The sequence below is a fragment of the Branchiostoma lanceolatum genome, chromosome 7 (genome assembly GCF_035083965.1).
Source record: "Branchiostoma lanceolatum isolate klBraLanc5 chromosome 7, klBraLanc5.hap2, whole genome shotgun sequence".
In the NCBI taxonomy this organism is placed as follows: domain Eukaryota; kingdom Metazoa; phylum Chordata; class Leptocardii; order Amphioxiformes; family Branchiostomatidae; genus Branchiostoma; species Branchiostoma lanceolatum.
Window position 1 is genome coordinate 1974179 of NC_089728.1, and position 21978 is coordinate 1996156.

Below are 21978 nucleotides of genomic sequence, written 5' to 3' on the forward strand. Positions count from 1 at the left end.
TGGACCAACGTGTACTGTACAACCAAAATAACTGTTCTGGTGTCTGAGACCTTGATATTATCAGCCCTACCACCGCTTAAAAGGTTGGCTGACTATCACTTCTGTACATTTAGTTCATTATTAACACACCCATGTTTTAGTTTATCTTTGGAGTTGTGGGTGGGTGTGCACAAAGTGTGAAAATTGTCTGCTAATCAGGTGAATGGCTTTACAACAGACTTGAACAGAACTTTGTGCAAGTTTCAAACTTGAATCAAGGACATGATTTGAGTTCGACCAACCATTTGTATGCTAGAATTCAACACAGCTGCTTCGAGTCAAGTTTGCACAAAGGGCCATACAAAAAAAAGAAAGTGGTTCAAAGCGGAGAAGATTACTATAATTCAGGCAGTCTATTATTGTAGAGATTGCACACGGAGACAAACAAAGGCGTGTCAAAACTGCAAGTGTGCCTGTCTGCCACAGACAATGAACAGGCAAAATGTCAATGGTGAGCGTGTGAACAACTGACGATTCAACCCATCAAACGCCCACCTGCACAACCAGTCTGAGGTGCTAAAGGTGAACAAAAGGTGTGAAAATGCCAATTGTTTCGCCAATTCACAGTTAAAGAAACAAAAGTTTTGTAGACGTTAGTGGAAGTGATGCAAAACTGTTTCCGTTTTCCTCACATAGTTGAACTTTTCCCAGCTGAGTTTCGGCATGGGAATATTGTGAGGAAAGCGTTCCCAGCTACAGAAACTTCCCAAAGCTGGAACAGATACCGACCACAGGGGAAAACGCACCACAGACCACCCAAACAACACTATTGTGTCTGGTACTGTCTCCCAATACTTCCCACTACCTTGGGACATGACAATGGTAAATCTATGCCCGGAATTCCAACACAAAGTTCAACACTAAAGGCTCCCCCATTTAAATACCTGCAGCCCAGCAAGACCAGCTATGTGAGAAATGTAGACATGACATTTTTGCGGCAGGAACTACACCGTTACCCTACTCTATACCGAAAACTACAAGGACACAACTAAACCAAACCATACCAGAACTTTCCAAAACCGACATGCCAACCCAACCCCACATTTCCTGTTGCAAAGCAGAAGGCATGACAGTACCTACCCTGGGAGACAGCACGTGCAAGTCTGTGTTCATGAAACGCAGGTGAACGTAGGTCTCCTGAAGAACCTTCATCTTCAACACGTAATTCATCCCTCCCAGCATAATGCACAATATCTTGCACTCATTAAGGAATAGCAATGAAATCCATTCTCCGACTCCGAGCCACGGGAAGGCGTGCTCCAGGCAGTGGGAATGACTTTAGGAAGTGGCGGTGCTTGGAGCCTTGCTCCGTAATGACAGACCGATGAGTCACGTTTTGGGACAGGATGCGTTCCTCCCTGCTGTCACTCAAATGGAACAAAGTGGGGTCGGGACAGAGGTCATGTCTACCCAATAAGTTTGGAGTTTCTCACCAACGTGGACTGCATACAAACTAACTGTTACAGTTACTGATTAAAATATTTGAACTGAGAGTTTTCACTTTCCTTCCTTTTTCTCAGAAATGATTCAAACTAAACAGGAGGAACAGAAAGAAAGCTCTAGAAGTTGATGAGCTTGCACGATTTTGTGTTGTACATGGAAGGTTTGTGAAGTTAGAGAACAAGACCGTAATTCGCTATGTAGAACTGAGAACGCCCATGGAAGTGATGTTGTCAGTTACTTCCCTGTACAAAACTTCCTTTGTCGTCATACGAAACAATAAATCAGGACTTCTCTATATACAAAGAACCCAGACCTGGCTTATCTTGGTTCAAAGTGACATGCCGCAAACCTCAGAAGTGACACATTTCCTTTATCGTCATACTAGTATTCATTGATCATGACTTGAGAACTCAAAAACACTCCATGACAAGTGCAATACTGATTGAACAAGCCAAGAATAACATTAGCTCATGGAAAACCCAAAAGTCATGCCACTTTGTAGTCCTATCATCAACTACTTCATCATGATCAACTGCTTCCTATGAAACGAAGCACCCAAGCCAAGTGAAGTGAAGTCTATCTTGGTTCAATTTGACCAAGGAGGTTAAAATCCAAAACTATTACTATAGTATTAGTACATGTGATGTATTGAACTTCCTTGGACCAAGGAGGTTGAAAATTTCTTTAAGGTTAACCTCCTTGCTTGCACTAAAACACTGCAACAAGCCCTCAGAAGTGATGCATACTCTGTTCAACTACAATGTAGAAGCATGTAAGGTTTACACCAACGCTCAACACCCACCTCATGCCACAGGAATGACCCCCAAAGATCCGCCTCTGTTGTCTCTAATGTCTCCATTTTCACCAAAATACGTCCAACATTACTGTGTGTGTGACCAGAATGCAGAGCTAGTCTGTCTGCTGTGCCGGCTAAACACTGACTGAGGGAAGTCAGGTGGGAGTTGGGTGGGCAGGGAGGGCTCAAGGGTAATAAACATATGAAAGGGCCAATCAGGGAGGCCCTTAGTCCCTGGGGTGGAGGCCTGCCCTCACAGCCAATCAGAGCTCGGCTTGTGTTGCTGTAAGGCATGTTGTCATGGTAATGTGTCAATCAGTGTGAACTATGGCTGTTGTGACATCAATGTGACATCATTCTTTTCAGATGCAGATGTGGGGTGGTTAATTCACACCAAGGAATCGAGGCAAACTTTCAAGTTTTCAAAACAAAAACAAGCTAGCTTTGATGACCACCTGATAATATATGCATGGATTTCTTCAATCAGCTTGTTGTCTAGTATTGCCTAATGCTTTTCACTAAAAGAAAAACAAAGTTTAGTTCAAAAGGAATTATCATTTGACTTGGAAATCTTAGGAAAACATTAACTCATTAGGTGACTTTTTCCCTACTGCCAAATGAGATAGAAATTTCATGGAGGCGACAATAGACTATAGAGCTAATATGTAGGCTTTTATGTCCAAGTTTTAAACAATGTGTAAGGGACATGTGAAAAGTGACTGACATACAATCAATCATGCTTGAGAAAAATGTGACCATTTAGAATGAGATGTCTCTTTCTCATCATATCCTTATACCTATCATTAACCACCATTCATTAACACCATGCTGACATCTAAATTATACTGTCAACCCTCAAAAACCACCACTTCCTCCAGTAACACTTCCTTCAAGAATGCTACATGGGTGGCACAAGTCTTTAGGTATTTGTTCTACATACATAGCTGAAAAAAAATAAGATTTTCACACAGAATTGGGCTGTACCAAATCATTGACACAGGTTGTTTTTTGCGTCTCTGATTCAGGCAAGGGAAAGAGCAATGCTGGGAACTTGTTTACGCACTGAAGAAGAAGATCACATGGTGGAAATAATACATCTACACCCTGCAGGGGACACAGTTCTAATGAAGAGTTCCCCTGGAACCGTTTCTATTGCGCCTTTCTTCTCCAAATCACTGCTACAGGGGAGGGTAGTCAGCCGTGTACCGCAGCGGAACAAGAAAGACTCACTGAAGAAAGGAACAAATGAAGGGTAACAGGAGATAATGCAGAAAATTGCCTAATGACAAGAGAACATAGTCTGAAACTTTATAAACCACAAGATCACACAGTGAGACCAAATGATGAAATGTGTCGCAATGGAAAAGTTCCTGTATATTTTAAAACGACATACTTTAAACTATGAATGTTTACAACAATTTGATATATTGTTTCTGGCTACAGGAGATTTATCTATCCCAGATTGCTCAATTATCTCGAACTGTGTTAAATATCAGTTAGCTGCACCCTCAGGCTACCTAAGGAACCTTTCAAGACCTCCTTAGCAAGACAATGTCTTATACTGTCCCAGGTGGAAACTTAAAGTCACATAAACTGACTCATACCTGTCGTACATAAATGTCTAAGAATACGACTATTGTACTAGGTGTGATGACAATGGATATTACACCATGTGTGACATTCTACAGCTTTATAGTTGTCACTTTTTCTTCTTAAAGGATCTTCTGTTTTCAGAGAAATCTTGGCTCACAGAGTTCAAAATTTCCACAGGTACCTGAAAAGGGATTGCTTGTGTGTCACGGCTTGTGGCATGGGTTCGGCAAAGGAGACGAAACATATCAATAAGTCTCCCTGGTTACGGTTAACTTAAAACCTGTACTGAAACTAAACTGCTGCAAACAGTTCTGTGTGGATGAACGTGTGAGAACAGGTGTTTGCCAACCATCAGATTAACATAAGCCCGTGTTGTCCTAAGGCATCCACCATATCATCGAGGCATTCAGTGTCTTAACGCTCTTATCTCAATTGCTGAGGAAATTAGAAAACTGGCCTTCAGGCAAGGCAGGAAGAATCTGATGTCATCACTGTGGGTCTCAAGGACTCTTCCCTCTCTCTCCTTTCTTCTTCCCATCCCCTTTGATATCCACCCATCCATGCAAGTTTAGACGCCACAGATGCAGTGTACTTAGAATAGACTTGGAGTTTTTCTTCTTCTTTCTTTTCGAGGCTACCAACTTCAACTTATTGAGGATTCTGTAGTTTATGTATCATATACTGTAAGGTTTGATCCACTCACACCGGGAAGGAACTCTACTCTTTTCGATAAGTGTTTCTGTACTCGTAGAATGGTGGCTGATGAAAAAACAAACATTTTGCTGTCTAGCCTGACTTCCTTCAATGCATGTACAGAGTTAGTGTCAGTTGCAATAGTGTGAGTGTTTCTGTCATAATCTTGTCTAAACCGAGACACAACTGCATGATTTGGCAAAAAAAAGGGGGATGAATGGATCCCACACAAACATCATAATCTGTATCCAAACGATTTGCCCAAATTCTGGGCATCAATCTCCACAGAAAATCTACACGTTTTTACACATACCTTAGAGCAATGCTGACTTCCAATCTGCTATATTCAAACACTTCCACACACAGGAACCATGGAGAACTATCGCTGATCATCTGAGGAGGAAACTGGCTCAGTTGAAACCGAGGATGCCACACCACCCAATGATGCCTAGGCTCCACCCAATTCACAGTTTCCCTTCCGCAAATTGATCTATCATTATACAGGATTGACCCATTATCACAGACTAATCATCCTCAAACAGTTCTCGGCAAACTTCCTGTTTGGAGAAGAATTGACTCATCTGACGCGCCCTCTCATTGGACAATGGTTGCCATGGGTACGCTGGACAAGATGGAAGATTGTTCATCATGTGTGTAAACAGATAACTAAAGGAAGAGGAAACAATGACAACTGACTCCCATTTCCCAGAAGGAAAAGATTTCCCCACATCCCGCAGTTCATCCCCGCATCTTCCCACTGATGGCAGGTCGCCATGGCAACCTAGCTCACCCAGGAGCACGGAGAACTGAGGCATCTTGGGTAATTCTTACCAAAGTGCATGTATGTTTCCCTACGATAGGGGGCATTGCTTGCACATTTTTCATCACAATGAAGAAGATTTCTTTTTGTAACAAACTTCTTCTTTTCTCTTTTATTTTGTCACCATCTGAGGCGAAGCATTATGCTTTTGATTTTTGGAGTTGTCAGAATTGATAGAATTTTACATTTTGATAGAACCCTATACTTTTATCTTCAAATCTTTTGACAACAGTTTGCCTAAATCCTTTACAGGTTGTGTACACATTGACCTTATTTGTAAGTCATCAACAGTTACTAGCAAAGACCCAAAACAAACCTTTTCCAATCTACTTTGAGTCTGTTTCTCTTGCAGCAATGTGAAATACTGCCACTTAGTAAGATATACAACAAGTACAAATTTGATAAATGATTATCTTTATCTTCTAAACAAAGATCTTGTTCGTTTGTTTGTTTGTATTGCATACCTGGTGAACCGCCTCATGGCGTAACACACCAGGTTTGTACTGAACAGTATGTACAAGCTGCATATGTGGACAGATTTATTTGGTCCACTCACACTGGGAAGGACCCCTATGTTTTTCGATAAGTGTGGTAAGTTCTTTAACATGCTCGAGGTGTGGCTCTCCTTAAACACGGGACCTCCATGTTACGATATATTCTTTTGTACATGTTTAACAGTCAGCACCTTTTACGGTTGTCTAGAGTAAGAAAAAAGAACCAACTCACCACCGCACAAACCTTTCCGTCCCAAATAACAACTCTCTGGTTCAGAAAAAAGAACTTCTCCATAGTGCACCAGTCTCATTGACTAACAGCACGTATTCAACCCAGGATTCTTCAAGAAATGAACCGCCTTGTTTCAAACTGATCCTGATAAGAAGAATGCTTTTTGATTGCAACAAATTGCATCAACAGTTGCTAGGACAAGGCTATCAAAAGATTCCGAAGTCTGGTATCGCAGTTGGATCTTTTTGGAATGTGTTGGACTACTAAAAAACAAGATACAGACAGTTCTTGTACTTGTAGGAGGGAAGCCAACGCTACCACAACTAGTGCTTGGCACAAAAGCAGCCTCAAAACTGAGCTGCGTGGTAATTTGTCCTGAGATGTAGTCCACCTTCTTTGTGTGTTTTGCTTCTTTTCTTCTTTCGAGGTGATTTATCACAATTATCTTGCTCAGTCTGACCTTGCCGTGGAAACAGGTCAGGGAACCAACATGTGCGAGGTCTGCACATGTCGCCCGCTGGGGACAGTCTGGAGCACGACTGTCTCCAGCTTTAAAAACTTTTGGTTTCATCCTACTCATTGTTTGGCAGCCCATGATGTTGGGTTTCGTTGTTAAATCAGTCATTTCAAGCTTGCAAAAATACCTTTTTTTGTCATGAAGTTCAGATTGGGACAGACAGGGTGACATTTTTTTCTGTCCCAACAATCATATTTTCGTCCTGGGGCGGATCGAGGGATGGGTGCTTGAGACAACCCTGGTCTGGGGGAAGTGGTCAACACTTGACTGTGTCTCGGAAGTATTTCTTTAGTGCAAAGTGTAGAGCTACTGCTTCTACAAAAACTCCCAGACTTTTACAAATACCCCCCAAACCCCTTTTTGGACTCCCAAAGTTTAAATCATTCCAACACCCTTCGGTATACAGGGGCGGTGCCCATCTCCTTTTCTACAGTGGAAGGTTAGTCCACTGGTAGTGGAGTGTGTTCTCAGACTATCCCTCATACAGCTGCTAAGCAGAGAAAGCAGTATGTACCATTTTTCAATTCTCTGTCGTGGCCCGGTCGGGTTTTAAATCCCAGACCTCCTGACTGCTTTTTAGGACTCCAAACTTTCCAAAGTAACACAAAATGTACGATGTGCTATGAGCTTTGTCAAGAACCTTCCAGCAAAGGGCACTGTTGTCAAAACATGCAATGCTGGTGCTATCACAATATGTTGCTTGGATGTCAGCCCATCCTAACACACTTCCATGTTAGGACTACCAATAGTTGAAATGTTGCCACATCTATCTGCCAACATCATGAATCACCTCAACTCACTCCTCAAGTTGATGTCATCCCCTAGGCATAACCACTTCCCGAATGCCAACTGTCAAAGATAACCATCTCTGAATCATCAGACTTTGCTTTAACCAAGGAGGATCTATTCAAGAAAGAACCTTCTTGCTTTAACCACAAAGGGTAAGAAATTGTGTTTTCTGTGGTGTTGAGATTCACATTGATCTCCAAGCAGATGTAGGTTTGGCTAAGTGTTTTACACAATGTTTTTGGTGCATGTAATTGTTCTACGTCTTTCAAGAAAAAAAAGTGAACCAATAGAAATTATGAACATACCTAAGATTCAGAAACACCCCATAAAACACTAAGCCAAATTCTACATCTACTTGGAGATTTATTCACTCGTCTGTCTCATTCAGAGTTTGTCTGTACTGTGCGCCAACTGTGACTTATAGCGACGCTGTGACAGATATCAGGCACTTGCTACAGGAAGTCCAAAACAGAACTCTTGTAAACAACAATGTACAAATACTAGCTGACCTGACAAACATTAATTCATTCCTACAACTTCAAGCCTCTGTTAGGAAGACATCTCCAACTGTGGCAAGTGGCAACTGTCGAACATGCATAGAAACATCCAGTTTTTGTTGTTGTTCATAACTTGTTGTAAAACTCGGAGAGTAGGGAGGATATTCAAGAGTGACCTGACCCCACATGTTACCCAATATAGTACGAAATACCTCATGGGTTCTATATAGGTCTCAGTAAACAGTGGAAAAGTCTTTTAGCCAAACTGTACCGACAACAACACTCGCCGTGCCGGGCTTTAAACCCACCGTTTTCCTCGCAATAACACCGCAGGGTGGGGACAGCATCCTTCCATGCAAGGAACCGATTGCTGTAGTCTTCTACAGACATTACAGCACGATTCAAATGATTAACTGAACGTTGCTGTGAAATCTTAAGAAAATAAAGTTCACCACCAATGCAGCTGGATCACATAAACCATTACAAAACAGACTTATGTTTTACTGGGCTGTTGTGTAGTAGTAGATCTATCCCTTGGTATAAAATCATTTTTAGGATGTGATGCCAACTTGGCGATGTAACTAGATGTCACAGCGAGGACTCAAAGAATAAACTTTGCCTGCTACTGATACCTCTTGATGACGTCAGCCATTGCAAAACAAGTATCAGGACCCGTCCCTCTGTCGAGGACGGAAATCCGCTTTACTGTTGGGACTGACGGAATATTTCACTCCATTCGTCTAGAATATCTAAACATCATAACATGAGATGGAACTGTATCATACTAAGCTTTAAATGACAACGAAATTATCAACATGGGCTCAAAAACAATGAGTGGGACAGAAAAAAACTTAAAGCCCTGACAGGAATACATTTTCCTGCACTGTTGCTTCACTACCTATAGTCTAAATATCACCATCATCTTTGATTTGATTGTACAAGATGACTACCATGTATATAGATATGTGAATGTATACTCTTACAACAACATTCGTCATAACAACTAACCCCAACGCCCACCCTTAGTGGCAACAAAAATGGCCAAGGCCAGAAAGATCACACCGGAGGCGTGACGTTACCAACTCCTAGGGACAAACACGCACTCACCCATAACTCTACCCTACACCTGTTCCTGGCACTCCATGGGATGGAAATTCCATATCCAGGAAGCTGGACCCATCCGGAATGGCAGGTTTTGGTGGGAATATCCACAGGAAAACAGAAATGTTGAAGGCTAGCTCTAGCTCTACCCTGTGGCGGGTCGGCTATTAACAGAGCGTAATTGATAGATGTGGCTGCCTTACAAAATGTCTGAGCATGGTTGACATAACTGCTGGGCTATCCAGTGGTGTCATGTGGAGGGGGCTTAGATTCTGGGAGGCTGAGAAAGGAGGTTGAGGGGTAATGTTTGTGTGAGATTTTGGAAAGTGTTGAATCTGTGCATGGTCCTTTTAGCTGTGTTGTAAATATCTTAGCAAAGATTCTGAGATTTTGTTTAAGTTTGGATATGATTTAAACAAGGTTACACAGCGTAAGGTGCAGGCAAGCAGTACTATTTTGTCATGATATCAACTCTGGCAAAACCCCATCCACAGCCCCCAGAGGGTACATTAGGGTGCAAAGGAAGACATAGATTTGTATTTGTGTTGTTGTAAGAAAATTTCCTTACAGATCAACTAACAACTGATTTAGTTGGCACAATAAGATGGCTATTGCAACAAGACAGACCATTTCCCATAATGGCTTACAGAATGGCTTACAAAGTTACAAGAGCTAACAAAAGAGTTTTGAAGAACCCCTAAAGACCCTCCGAAAATGGGAGTCCCAACCCATTAGACCAACATTAACAATGACCTTCAAATCATACATGACCTTTTGTCTACATTATCGTTCCCCTTGGATGACATCTCTCTAATCGTCCACCATCCACCACAATGCAGCCTACTATTCATTTTAGTCTGACATAATTTGAAAGGGGGCTTTAGAATGCAACAACACAAAACAGCGCAGAACCTTACCATATTGTTCCAAAATCCAAACAGTTTTGAGATTGTCCATTGCATAAAATAAGGTCACATGAGCAGAGTTTAAAATAAATATCTTCACAACATTGTTGTTTTTGGAAAGAAGCCATTTTCCACAGGTCATGATAAAATAGCTCAGTGCCTGAATTATCTGAGGGCTTCTCTTGGAAGTCCTTCGAAGTCGAAGATGACTGTCATTATCTGAGGTGCAAAGTGCAAATGGTCCAAATTGTGCAAAGAGTGAAAACTAATTCTGATGAATCAACGAGGTCCTCTCATGCTTTCCATATCTTGCTGATCTAAAAAAAATGTTTTCTGCTGAACTCTTCCAAACCATTATGCATTTCACTGCCTGCAGAAAAGTACGAAAGCCCAACATTAGTTAAAGAATAAACAGCTTTAGAATTTTCCTGCCATTTGAAACATATACTGATGTTGTAAACTGTTGTTTGTTTGCAATCAGACCCCAGGCGTAGATTTCAGAAAAGTTATCATTATCTAATATCAGGGAAAATGTGACGCCTAATCAGGCAAATGAATGTGTCTTTATCCAATTATTCCTGTTATGAATAAATCATACTCCAGTTTTAGCAGCACGCTCCCTTAAGTGATTAGTTACAACGCAATTAATTTGGATGAGGATAATGTCAAACATGATGAATCTGCTAGGAGAGTAGCACCAGGGGAAAACTGCAGTGTAGGACGTGGTTTTTCCCTGTCTGTGAGGCAGAGAACAGTGATCTTTACTCAGAAGTTTAAAGTGAAATAAAAGCTGGCAAGTATTTCCAAGAAAATTCTTAATAGACCAATACCAACGCATCTTTTGACGATAGACAGGATTTTAAGAATGCTGCCAAGGGAGACGAATCATTGTCTTCAGATGCAACAGATGAAAATTGATAAAAAAAATCTATCAGCTGATGTGGGTCTCACTACATGTTAGCTAACACTAGAAGGACTGACAGCAATCGCTCATGTACACATGTATACATAACCATGTTAGAATTCTTTTCCAGAAAAGTCTGACAAAGATACCAAAATCTTAGGACACGTTTCTCACCTTATCGAAGAAGTAATACAGCTTGGTAGTCTTCTCCAAGACGTCCCTCTTCTGCTCAAGTTTTCTTGAGAAGCCGAGAAGCTGCTCCTGGAGGGACTTGGCGCGTTCTCGGATCCCGGTCGTGTTGAACTCTCCCGTCCCCGCCAGGCTGCTCGCCTCCTCTAGCAAGTCGTTACCTTTTGCACATTGTTGCTGGAAAAACAGGGAAACATACAATTTCAATGTAAATTTGGGTGTTACATAGTCATTACCTTTTGCACATTGTTGATGGAGAAACAATTTAACAAATAACTTCAGTATCAATTCTGGTATTACAGGGTCATTAGCTTTTGCACATCGTGAAACAATACATGAAACATACAACGATCAATTCAGATATTCAAACTGCGCAACGATCAATTCAAATATTCAAACGGTGCATTTTTTTCCCCTAGAACTATTGAAGACTGTAGAGTGTAACTCGCTGCCACCAAGTACAGTGGGGGCATCCTTATTAGATAGCTTTAAACAGTCACATCAAATTTTACTGTACCGGTATATCAAGTTGAAATGTAAAGCTTCCAAAGATGGTGTCTAGCTAGCTCATGATCTTAAGACTCTTCCTCTAAAAGTAAAAGTTGTAAAACATCTGATTTATGGAAGACAGGTACTCTTACTGAGTCTTGGTGAGAGAGGGTGGACTTAAGAAACTTGAGTGAAAAAATGATGATGATGATGATGAAGCTATCAAATGTAGCACAATGTACTGTAGAGGCTGGCAGACAATTCGTCAGCCTATGCAATTGTCTCTTTTCAAGACCATATATGCTGCCACATTCTTGTGGCCGGAACAAAACAGTTGCACCCTTGGCAAATAGTGACTAAAGTACTTTAAGTAGAGTTGTGGGAATACATGAGGCAAAACTCTACACTTCCTGAGGCACCATGTGGCTGGTACTGGCTTTTGAGAAGTGTCCCAGGTTTCCTGTTCGCAAATGACACAGACAGAAAGGAAGTCCTTGCCACAAGGAAATGTATATCAAAGAAAGACATGAAAAAATCATGCCATTCATTACTAACTCTTCTGTAAAGCTCTGAAAACTCTATTGGCATATGTATTGTTATACTGAAGAAAATCACACATTTAAAATCCTGTCTTCAACTTCAGTTCAAGTAAAGCATAATACCAACATTCCCACTCTGAAGTTAAACATCTTAATGACACATGTCTTACCTTTGAAGCAGGCAACCTGAATACTTTCCTTATCTTTCTTAGATATATATATCACCTTGATGATGAAGATACCTCAGAAAATAATATCCTGACATGTCCCTGATTGCTATCTTCCATGTATGTAGTTATCAGACCTGAACTTCTTCTGAAAACCGGTCCCAGACCAAAGTTTTGAAACATGATCCTGACATTCCTTCGTTTGAAGTAGATCACCTGAATACTTTTCTTATCTTTCTAAGATATGATGATATCATCTTGATGATGGTGATGAAGACACCTCAGGCCAAAGTATGCTGCTTGCTCTCATACACATGGTCTCCACTATCAGTGTGAAGGGGATTGTTCAGAACAAAGAAGTGACCGACATTTTTACTTTGAAGATGAACACCTTAATGACATCTTTTGCTTCCAGAGATATCCAGACAGCTTCAGGCTGTATAAACTGACATGTCCTGCTTACTATCTAACATGCATGTTGTTATTAGACCTGAAGCTTGTGAAATAATTTGTCCAAAACCAAAGTTTCCAAACACTCCCACCTTTGAAGTAACCCACCTGAGTACTCTCGTTATAGATATCATATTGATACTGAATATACCTTAGGCCAGTAATTTGCCCAGTACATGCCTCTGCTTGCTATCTACCATGGATCCATGTAGTAGTTAGACCTGACGCTTGTGTAATAATCTGTCCCAAAAAAGAGTATTGAAACATTCCTACTTTTGAAGTAGTCCACCTGAATAACTTCCTTATCTTTCTACATATCGTCTACTTCTATCATGATGATGACGACACTGGTACCTCAGGCTAGAGCATGCTGACATGTCCCTGCTTGCTACCATCCATGTAGCCCTGATCCCCACACATTAGCATGGGGAGGCCGGAGGAATGTTCAGAACAAAGTAGTGACCGGAAGGCAGGTTTGAGTCCAGACTGGGCAGGGTTAGATACAGCACATAGAGATGGAACTTGTACAAACACGCCCCCGGCTCTGTGTGTGTCGCTGTCCGGCCAAGAGTCTATTCACAGACTTTGCGCGCACACACACACACACACACACACAGGAGATACATCTGCACTGACAACTGTCCTGAGGTTATGCTACAATTAGACGTACAAATTTCCTACCACATCTTACAAATGTAACACAGCATAGCTTCTTCTATGGGGAAAATCACAGCGGACAGAACAAACATCTGCTCTGACAACTGTCCTGGGTACATGCTACAATCAGACATACAAATTTCCTACAATGATCTACAAATAATGTAACACAGAATAGCTTCTTCCATGTAAAAAATCGCAGCCATCATGTCATCTTCAATTCCATATGTGAACACAAGCCTATGGTACGTCCAAGGCAATTTTCCATACCGCACATCATATAGCAGCACAACAAAAGGAAAAAACGGACAAGAAAATATACCAATGTTCCATGGGTGAACTTACGCCTCATCAATGAACAGCAAGGTGAAAACTGTTCGAATATACATCCGACCGACGTTGCAGATAGAACGAAAAACTTGACCAAACTTGAAAGGTAGCAACACACCGAAGACACCCAGCATCGACTGGTCTTCAGTTGCTTTCCTAACAAACTGAGTTAATGAAGACGCCAACATGGCCTGTGACGCACCCTGACATTTGTGCAAAATTACCATGACAACGGGAGCCAGTCCCTGTCCAGGCCTGTCCATAGGCTACTAAAAGCCAGGCTGACATTTGACCTTAGGACCAAAATGGCACAAGAACCACCTCTTCTTTAGAAACAGACCATCGGCCTGGCACCTGAGCAAACTGATACTTCCGTCCTGCAACTAACGATCCCAATCTCATTCAGTCTCCCATTCTTTCCCTCCACAAGTTTACTTTCGTTATAGCTTGTCACACAGATTCAGTTGCGTAATGGCTTCACGCATTTGCGCCAATCTTTTGTTAGAAGTACAGATACTGTTTCCATTTCCGTTAACATTCGCATCCCATCATTTTCTTATTACGCATATCGCTGAATAAAACATTTGTCATTTTCATCCTGTTGCACTTGTGTTTTTTTACTCGATCAATGTACGTCAGACAGCAATGAATCTATAGAGGTGTGTACACCGTTTCTATTACCGTTAACATACGCATCCGATCATTTCATTATTACTTACATCTCTGAATCAAAACTTGTTAGTAAATTTCATCCGGTTGCCTTTGAGTTTTCTGGCTCAAAATCAGAGTCAGACAATGATGAATTTACAGAGGGAGGTAGGACTGTTCGTCCACTGTGCCAACAATTTCAATGTCAGACGAACAGTTTGGGTGTCAGACAGTCAAAGTCAAACAAATATAGAAAAGGACGTATCACTTACGATGGCCAGGATCGGGTCGCTGTGCCTTCTTCGCTGTCGCCGGGAACCGAAAGCGTGGAGGGCGACGCCAACTAAGCGGGCATGCATTGTGCTGAACACAGAGAGCATCGGAAAGGGTAGATAATGAATTCTACCAACACAGATGAACTTTCATGCTAAGGAAAGGGTATATGTTGTGGGTGGACACCCACAGACTACCTGAATGCAAGGAAACTTGCCATGAAATGGCCACAGCACGAACTCAGCTGACTCAAAGTGCTGGGGGTCGCCCCTGCACATATTTCCCATTCCCCACAGGCGGAGGGTTGTGAACAAAGGGTCTGTACAGAGGGCCTGACCCCACAGCCAGGAGGGTCAAGGGAGTCTAGGGAGCACGTTGGGGTGGATTCTGCAAAGCTTCGAGCATGAAATTGGGGAGAAAAGGTTCACAAACAGGGATGGGGGGAGGGAGAAAGGATGGAAGCTAAAAATAAACCCTTATGAAGAAAGAGGGTCATGCAGCATGGGACGAAAATAGCCCACATAAAGCACCATGTTTTCTTATGAAAATCAGCCGCCATAGAAGGGCTTTTGTCGGGAGGTTATTTGGCCATTGAAAGTCTTCATTCTACGCCATGAGTCCAAAGAAGGAACAACCCTGAGTTACTGAAACAGGAGGTCAATGAACCTGAATATCGTGGGAACTCATTTTCTTTTCCAGCTGAAGGTTTCGGAGAGTCATTATTCATGAGCACATGGTCATCCATCACTTAAAATAAACAGAAGTCATGCAGTTCATGCTAGAAATGACAACAACCGAAATTCCTTCAAAGGGTTGTAATCTAAACCCACCTAAAGAGGAGAAGGATGAAAGCACCATCTGTTAAAAAAAAAATCAACATATATCCAGTATCATCCTAGTTAGGCTCTCCCTTCACCAACCTTGACAGTCAGGCTTGGCAAGAATTGCATATGTTTGACATAAATAATCGGGCAAGCATTTGAGAGCATTAGGGTAAGGAACGCAAGAGCCCCGGTAGTTATCTAGGATGGCACCCTGGCTACTTTTTTGAGGCACCACTGAAAGTACTTTTTTGCTTCCAATCACACAATGAATGATCCAAAATTCAATTGTTTTATGCTCATCTTGTTTGCAAACTAGAATATAACTAACCAACCAACCAACCAACCAACCAACTTGCTATACACAATATACAGTATGCCCTTTATCGTTTATGCCCCCAAATAAAATAGCACATGGACCAGTCCATTCAAACAGGAAGTTTGCAGGTGCAAAGGTTTACTTTAATCTGTACACAACATGACTTCTACTCCATCTACATTGGCGACTTCTGGCCTCTGTTTTCTCTCCTTTGTTGTACAATGTTGGAACAAACATTAGAACCAACAGTTCGACATGTATGTCTTGACTGAGCAAAGTGCGGGAATATACCTGCGACAAACATAACATTTGACGGAAAAATAGAACAAGACAATGTTCTTTTAATCATCAACCGTTGCTGTTTGAATTAATTTATCTATCTATTAATTCATAATTACCGCTTGTTTTTCAATCAAGAGAAAGTTTCATAACTATCCTGAATAAAGATAATACACTATTGTTTGGACGGAATGTTATAAATATATCTATGTTAAACCATGTACAAGAACTACCTTACAAAATTATCTAAATGTGATTAAGACATTGATAATTTTGTACATTGATCAATTCTGTACTAAAAAAAAATCAGCTAATAATTAGTAATATAAGGATGTTATATGGAGATACAACATCCTTGATATAAGAAACCAGTGATATTTCCAACAACAACAAAGTTTTCACTTCGTTTCTTTCCTCACTGCTTAGCTGTCCCCTCTATAAACAGAGACTTCAAGCACACTTCAAGAACCACTCCATAGCATCTTCAAGATGCTGAGTGCAACACCTGACAAGTCCGGGGGCACTTAGGGCAAACCTGATTTCACAGATGATACAGGCTCAGCAGACCGGAATATTCTAATGGGAATATTCTGATGAGAGTGCCGAAACCAAATCCAGGTTTGTGGTGGGATGTTTTACACCAAGATGATGCAATCATTTTTGGGCCATTCAGACACATTGGCTCATTTTGTAGGTGTCTTGTGTGGGACTGCAGGGGGGGGGGGGGGTAGTGTACTACAAATCACACAAAATTCTTTTGTACATGTAACTCAAGAATTAACCTGTGTCTTCTCCGGATTAATTGACAAAGTAGCGGGGCCTACCAGCGCAAACTTCCTTAAAATCTTTACCAGAGGACATTAGGACAGGTGTGTCCAACAAAGTGACCACTTCCTTTAAGGTGGTTTCCTGGTAATCTCTTTATGCAGCTGGTTAGAAGTAAGAGGAAGGCAAATTACACCTTTCAGTTGTACTTCAGCTTGAAGACAATTCACAGGAATTTGAGGAATAAGACCCTAACGAGTTCTGGAAGTAAAGCGGAGGAAGCCATTAGGACAGGTGAGTAGGTGTGTCTTGAGCCAGTCTCCTTCCCCCAGGTCTAGTGCCCCCCTGGCTTCCTCTCTCAGGTGAGAACTGAGCAAGGATGTGGTCTGGGTGGCAGGGAAGTACACCTGTGCGTTTTACACCTGTAGATTTCACACATGTCAGGAAACTCTACTGGGCTTTTTTTTCTACTGACAACCAATACAGGTTTCATTGAGATATAAGATTTTTAAATTATCTGTAATAATTACTACCAAATTTCTTAGATTGAATAAACTGAACAACTGAAGTTTGAAATGCAACTTTCACACGTGCATCATGCAAAAACTAAACCAGCCTGCAGAGAATAACCTTGGGCCCTGTCCTGACCAAGCCAACTTTCCCATCCTGTCACTCTACAATATTCGAATAACAACAGACACACATCAAGACAAACACACAGACCAAAAACAACACCTTCGATTTCACCAGAGGTAAAAATTTCAAACGAAGTTGGAAGGCTGACCAAATTCTATCTTCCTGAAGAGGCTGGACACTCTATATTTAGCGTAGCAAGAAATCAAGCTTCATTGATCATCCAGGTGTTCTTGTGTTGCGCAGAGTGATGGCGTTACCTGACAGGTGTTTGCCAAGCCAGTTTACCTGGGACAGGCGAACACAAGCGGTGCTATTATTAGCCCCAGCCTACAGGACCGAGCTCAGCATTCCATGAAGGGACCTATACTCCCAGGTGAAAATGACAGACAGGACATTTGTATGTAAGTAATTCCTAAGTGTCGGAGGTTGACTGAACCAGATTGTGTAAACATGGCCTACATCTAAAGGCTATAGCCATGGGAGTTGGCAATGCTGAGATGAAAAAGACTGCAAGCTGGATTCCTTTTGATGTAACAAGTTCCAGAAATGTAGGATACCAGTATTTTTTTTAACTTCAGTGATGTTTGCTTGCAGTTAGATGCTTTTCTGTGAAGAAAAACATGACATTTGTGGTGCACGATCAGAACTTTGATGATGGAAAATCAGAAAACTCGGCATGAAAAAAATGCTGTCCGGTAGCAGGCATCTTAGCACACATATCCATCATAACATTCATGATGCGTTCATCTGTCAAATTTCCTGTTAAATCTCATAAGTGTCCAATAATTTCTCAACAAAACATCTTGTCAAACTTGTGAACAAGACCAGCGAGAAAACCTGTAGTCCCAGAAGCCTTAGTCTGTTAGGTTTCAAGTTACTTATACAACATCCACAAGAATCCAAATAACATCTAAACAAAACATATTGTCAAACATCTTAAAATGACAGGGCAGGATGAGAAAGACCTGGAAAATCTGTGTGAAGAAAATAGCGCGGGCATCTTAGCAAGCAAGTCTTCAGAAACTTGTCAGGTCTCCAGTTACATCTTCAACATCTACAAGAAGGGTTTCAACAACATCTTAATTAACCAAACATCTTGTCAGACTTCTTAAAATGACATGGCAGAATAAGAACAACCTGGAAATTTGAGAGAAGACACTTGCAGGCATCTTAGACAACCTATTGACAGAAACCTTCATCTGTCATGTTTCTTGTTACTACTCCAGCATCCACACAAAAAGGTTTGACTATGCCCGCTGCAAGCATTCATGGGAAAAGCTTTGTGGATAAAAAAACTCTTGTCAGCAGCCCAGCCAAGCATGTGGTTAATTGGACGACGATCGTTAATGACTTGTAAAAGAGTCAATAGGACGAAAATAGGTCAATGTGACCTGGCAGTAAGCACCTAGAGGTTGGGACAAAGGGTGTGTGTCTGTCAAAACAAGTCGATTCTGGTGACAAATATTGCGAGCAAGTCAACTAAATTTGATCTAGTTTCCTAGCTGCCGTTCTTTCGTGTTCACCCCTCTTTTAACACAAAGGCTGCTTTTTTCAAAATTAGGTACAACGAAGCCAGTCTCTCTCTTCCTCCTTGAGTCCTGGATATTACAAATTTAGGTTTTTGTTTTCACTAGATAAAGAATAAAGAATAGGCAGACTTGAGGAGGGCTTCTTCTAAGACCAAGAAGAATTGAAAGAGATGATGCTCTCAACTGGCAGGACTTGAAAACAAGTCAAAACCATAATTCTGGCTTAAGCTCCGAAAGAACACATTGACCCAAAAGCCTACTTTCCAAATTTATGTGCTCTCTATTCTCTTTTCAATTTCAAGCCTGACGTGCTTCCGTGGTGCCATAAAAGTTAAAAGCCCTCACGTTAATGTCAAAAACACGGCGAACAACAGAGGAAATTTATGGCCTAATTTCGGGAAGAAAGCTACAGTGATACGTCTTGGTGATGCTGTCGTTCGGTGTATGAATTATACATTTACGGTAGAAGAGCACTGAGATTAGTTTGACACCGCGAGCTGAAAGAAAATGATGACACTCAACTTCAAAATTGAGGTCATCGCCGGAGGTCACACGCGTACATGTTAAACGTTATGAAGGTCAGAGAGACCTTAGTAGGAACGTGATTAGAGTTTCACGCGGAGGGTCGAAATGACCTCAGGCTAAACACTTTCATAACCAAGAGAGGGAAGTATTGCCCTCAAGCATGGACCTCCCCCCAAGGCAGCATAGCTCTCTCTCCTACCTGTGCTTCAGAAAATTGGGCTATACAAATTTGATAAGTTGTCAATGGATTATTGAAGAAAATTGGGGTGAACTATAAATAACCGGAGGACGCCTGGCCCAAGGGCTGTAGAAATGGAGATGGGCACCGCCCTATACACCGGAAGGTGTGAGAAGAATCTTAACTTTCATCTCAGTGCAGAACTTCATGAAAACATTACAAACATTTTCAATATCTCCTTAGTTCACTTAAAGGCATCCAGAGCATTTTATGAGGCTTGAAACTTTAATCTAGAAAATTCCAATTTGTAGTCATTCCTACACATAATGCACACATGTACAATAACACCATACCATAACATATCGACTTAAATGAGCAAAGATACGATGTCGTTGTGTGGTGAGAACTGATAAAAAATTCAAGCCCTAATAGACTGATCCTGACTGTCCATCACAATTAGCGGTTCGACCAATGAGAGAGTGACTGAATGTCCGTCAAATATTTGCATTTTTATGCTTTAATTTTGCATTTCTATGTTTTGATGGAGGTGGGCGGGGCTATGGTATCGGTCTATTTACACTAAGCGCGTGAAACCAAAAGATCACCATGTAGCTTATTTTTTGTGTCGCTTTTGAGCACTTTTGATAAGAAATCTGCACGCAAATGTGGTAAACAGTGGCATTTAATGTCATAAAGATTACAGCAACTAGAATCTTTTCAAGTCTCATAAAATGCTCTGGGTGCCTTTAAGAGAAATTCACCTCCAAGCAGATATTAGGGTGGACGGTAAAGTTTTTCTGACGTGACTGAACTTTATTGCTCAACAATTGTAAATGGCACAATGTATGGCATTAAATCAACAATAGTACAAGGCTAATGTATCATACAATTCTAACTACAAAATAAACTCTTACAGTTAGGGTGAGTTGCTGTCAGAGAAACCCTGGCATCAGCACCAAGAAAACATTACAATCCACCATAGTATATTCATGGAGATTACCGTAAAATTCTTATTTACGTACGCATCCCTCCTAACGTACACACCCCCGATTTGGGGATGATTGCGGGCCTGACTCAGTGAGTTGAAACGTTCAGGGGAAAACCCTTCTAACGTACGCACCCCCTCTCCACCATTTCGGTGGATAGTGGTTGACATGATCATCCTTCTGATGATGTTTACCAACTTAGAGGGTTACTGAGAAAATGTTTCTGGGCAGAAAATATCAAACAATTCAAATATATGTATTATTTATTCTTTATTACTGATTGATTGTACTCTCATGCTGATATGCGATTTTTCCGAGGAAGAACCCCTCCTAACGTACGCACCCCAACTTTGGCGTCAGCCTGGAGCACCTGCTTGCAACTTGGAAAGTTTTTAAAGTGCGTACGTAAATAGGGGATTTACGGTAAGGATACACAATAGACATCTGGCACTCACCATTGCTTGATAGTAGAACCTCTCGAACTCCTTGGTGGTGTTCTTGATGGCGTCTAGCGAGTCGCCCGGCTCAGAGAGGCGCTCTAGCCTCACCTCACCCTCATTCTGCACCCAAGACAACACCTGGAGACGACAAACAGGCAGGTGAGAAAAGGTGCTTTGATCAAGTCTATCTTACACTATATATGGCTCGTTCGTTCAGTCATTAACCCTTGTCCTGCGGAAAGAATATGTACAGGCTCTCTCCCTTTCGGAACCCTTATAATACCAACTTTTTACCTCACATTTTCAAAATCTCCTCACGGTGGGAGGACCAAGACCCTTTCCCACCATCTCCCAGATTGGTCGCTTCCCAACCTCACGATTACCATTCCGCTGGAATAAACTCCTGGCTGCCTTTCTACATGTACCACACCAGATCAATAGGAGACAGACTGGAATGGATTGGAGCAGTGGTCTGGTCATTTTGGATTCGAGCCAGCCGCCATAGCTACATGTAGCAGCATTCATGCAGCTATATCAACTCACAGTTTGGCCACACCAGTCTACTTTGCCGGTTCTCGGATTTGATAAAACAATGTTTCTCTAGAATATCATCAACATATCAAAGGAAAAAGCATGTTCCTTGGTAAACACTGTTTCAGTTTTTCTCTCAGCCCTCTGTTTTCATTCTGTCCTTGTTATAAAATGTTGAGAAACTAGAAAATAAATTTGTGTGGCTAGGTCGATTATAAAGATAATTAGACTACACTAGCTCTAGAAATCTGGAGTCATCTATAACATCTATAACCTTTACATTTTAACAGAAAGTTAAACATGGCTGTTTCTGCGAAACATGGCTGTACATCGGTGACGTGTTGAAACGTACAGCCGCATATGTGTATGCGGAGCCCCTGAAATTTTGAAAATGATTTCCCTAA

General features: G+C 41.4%; 1 protein-coding gene across 8 annotated transcripts in view; it reads right to left on the bottom strand.

Annotated features, from left to right (window-relative positions):
- LOC136438531 (puratrophin-1-like) overlaps positions 1 to 21978 on the bottom strand; it is a 168888-nt gene that overhangs the window by 18009 nt on the left and 128901 nt on the right. For all 8 annotated transcript variants that reach the window (XM_066433347.1, XM_066433350.1, XM_066433345.1 and 5 more), the window contains exons 11-12: positions 21059 to 21181; positions 10998 to 11189 (exon numbers count right to left, since the gene is read on the bottom strand). In XM_066433347.1, the coding sequence (XP_066289444.1) occupies positions 10998 to 11189; positions 21059 to 21181 (315 nt within the window). The remainder of the gene's footprint in view (positions 1 to 10997; positions 11190 to 21058; positions 21182 to 21978) is intronic.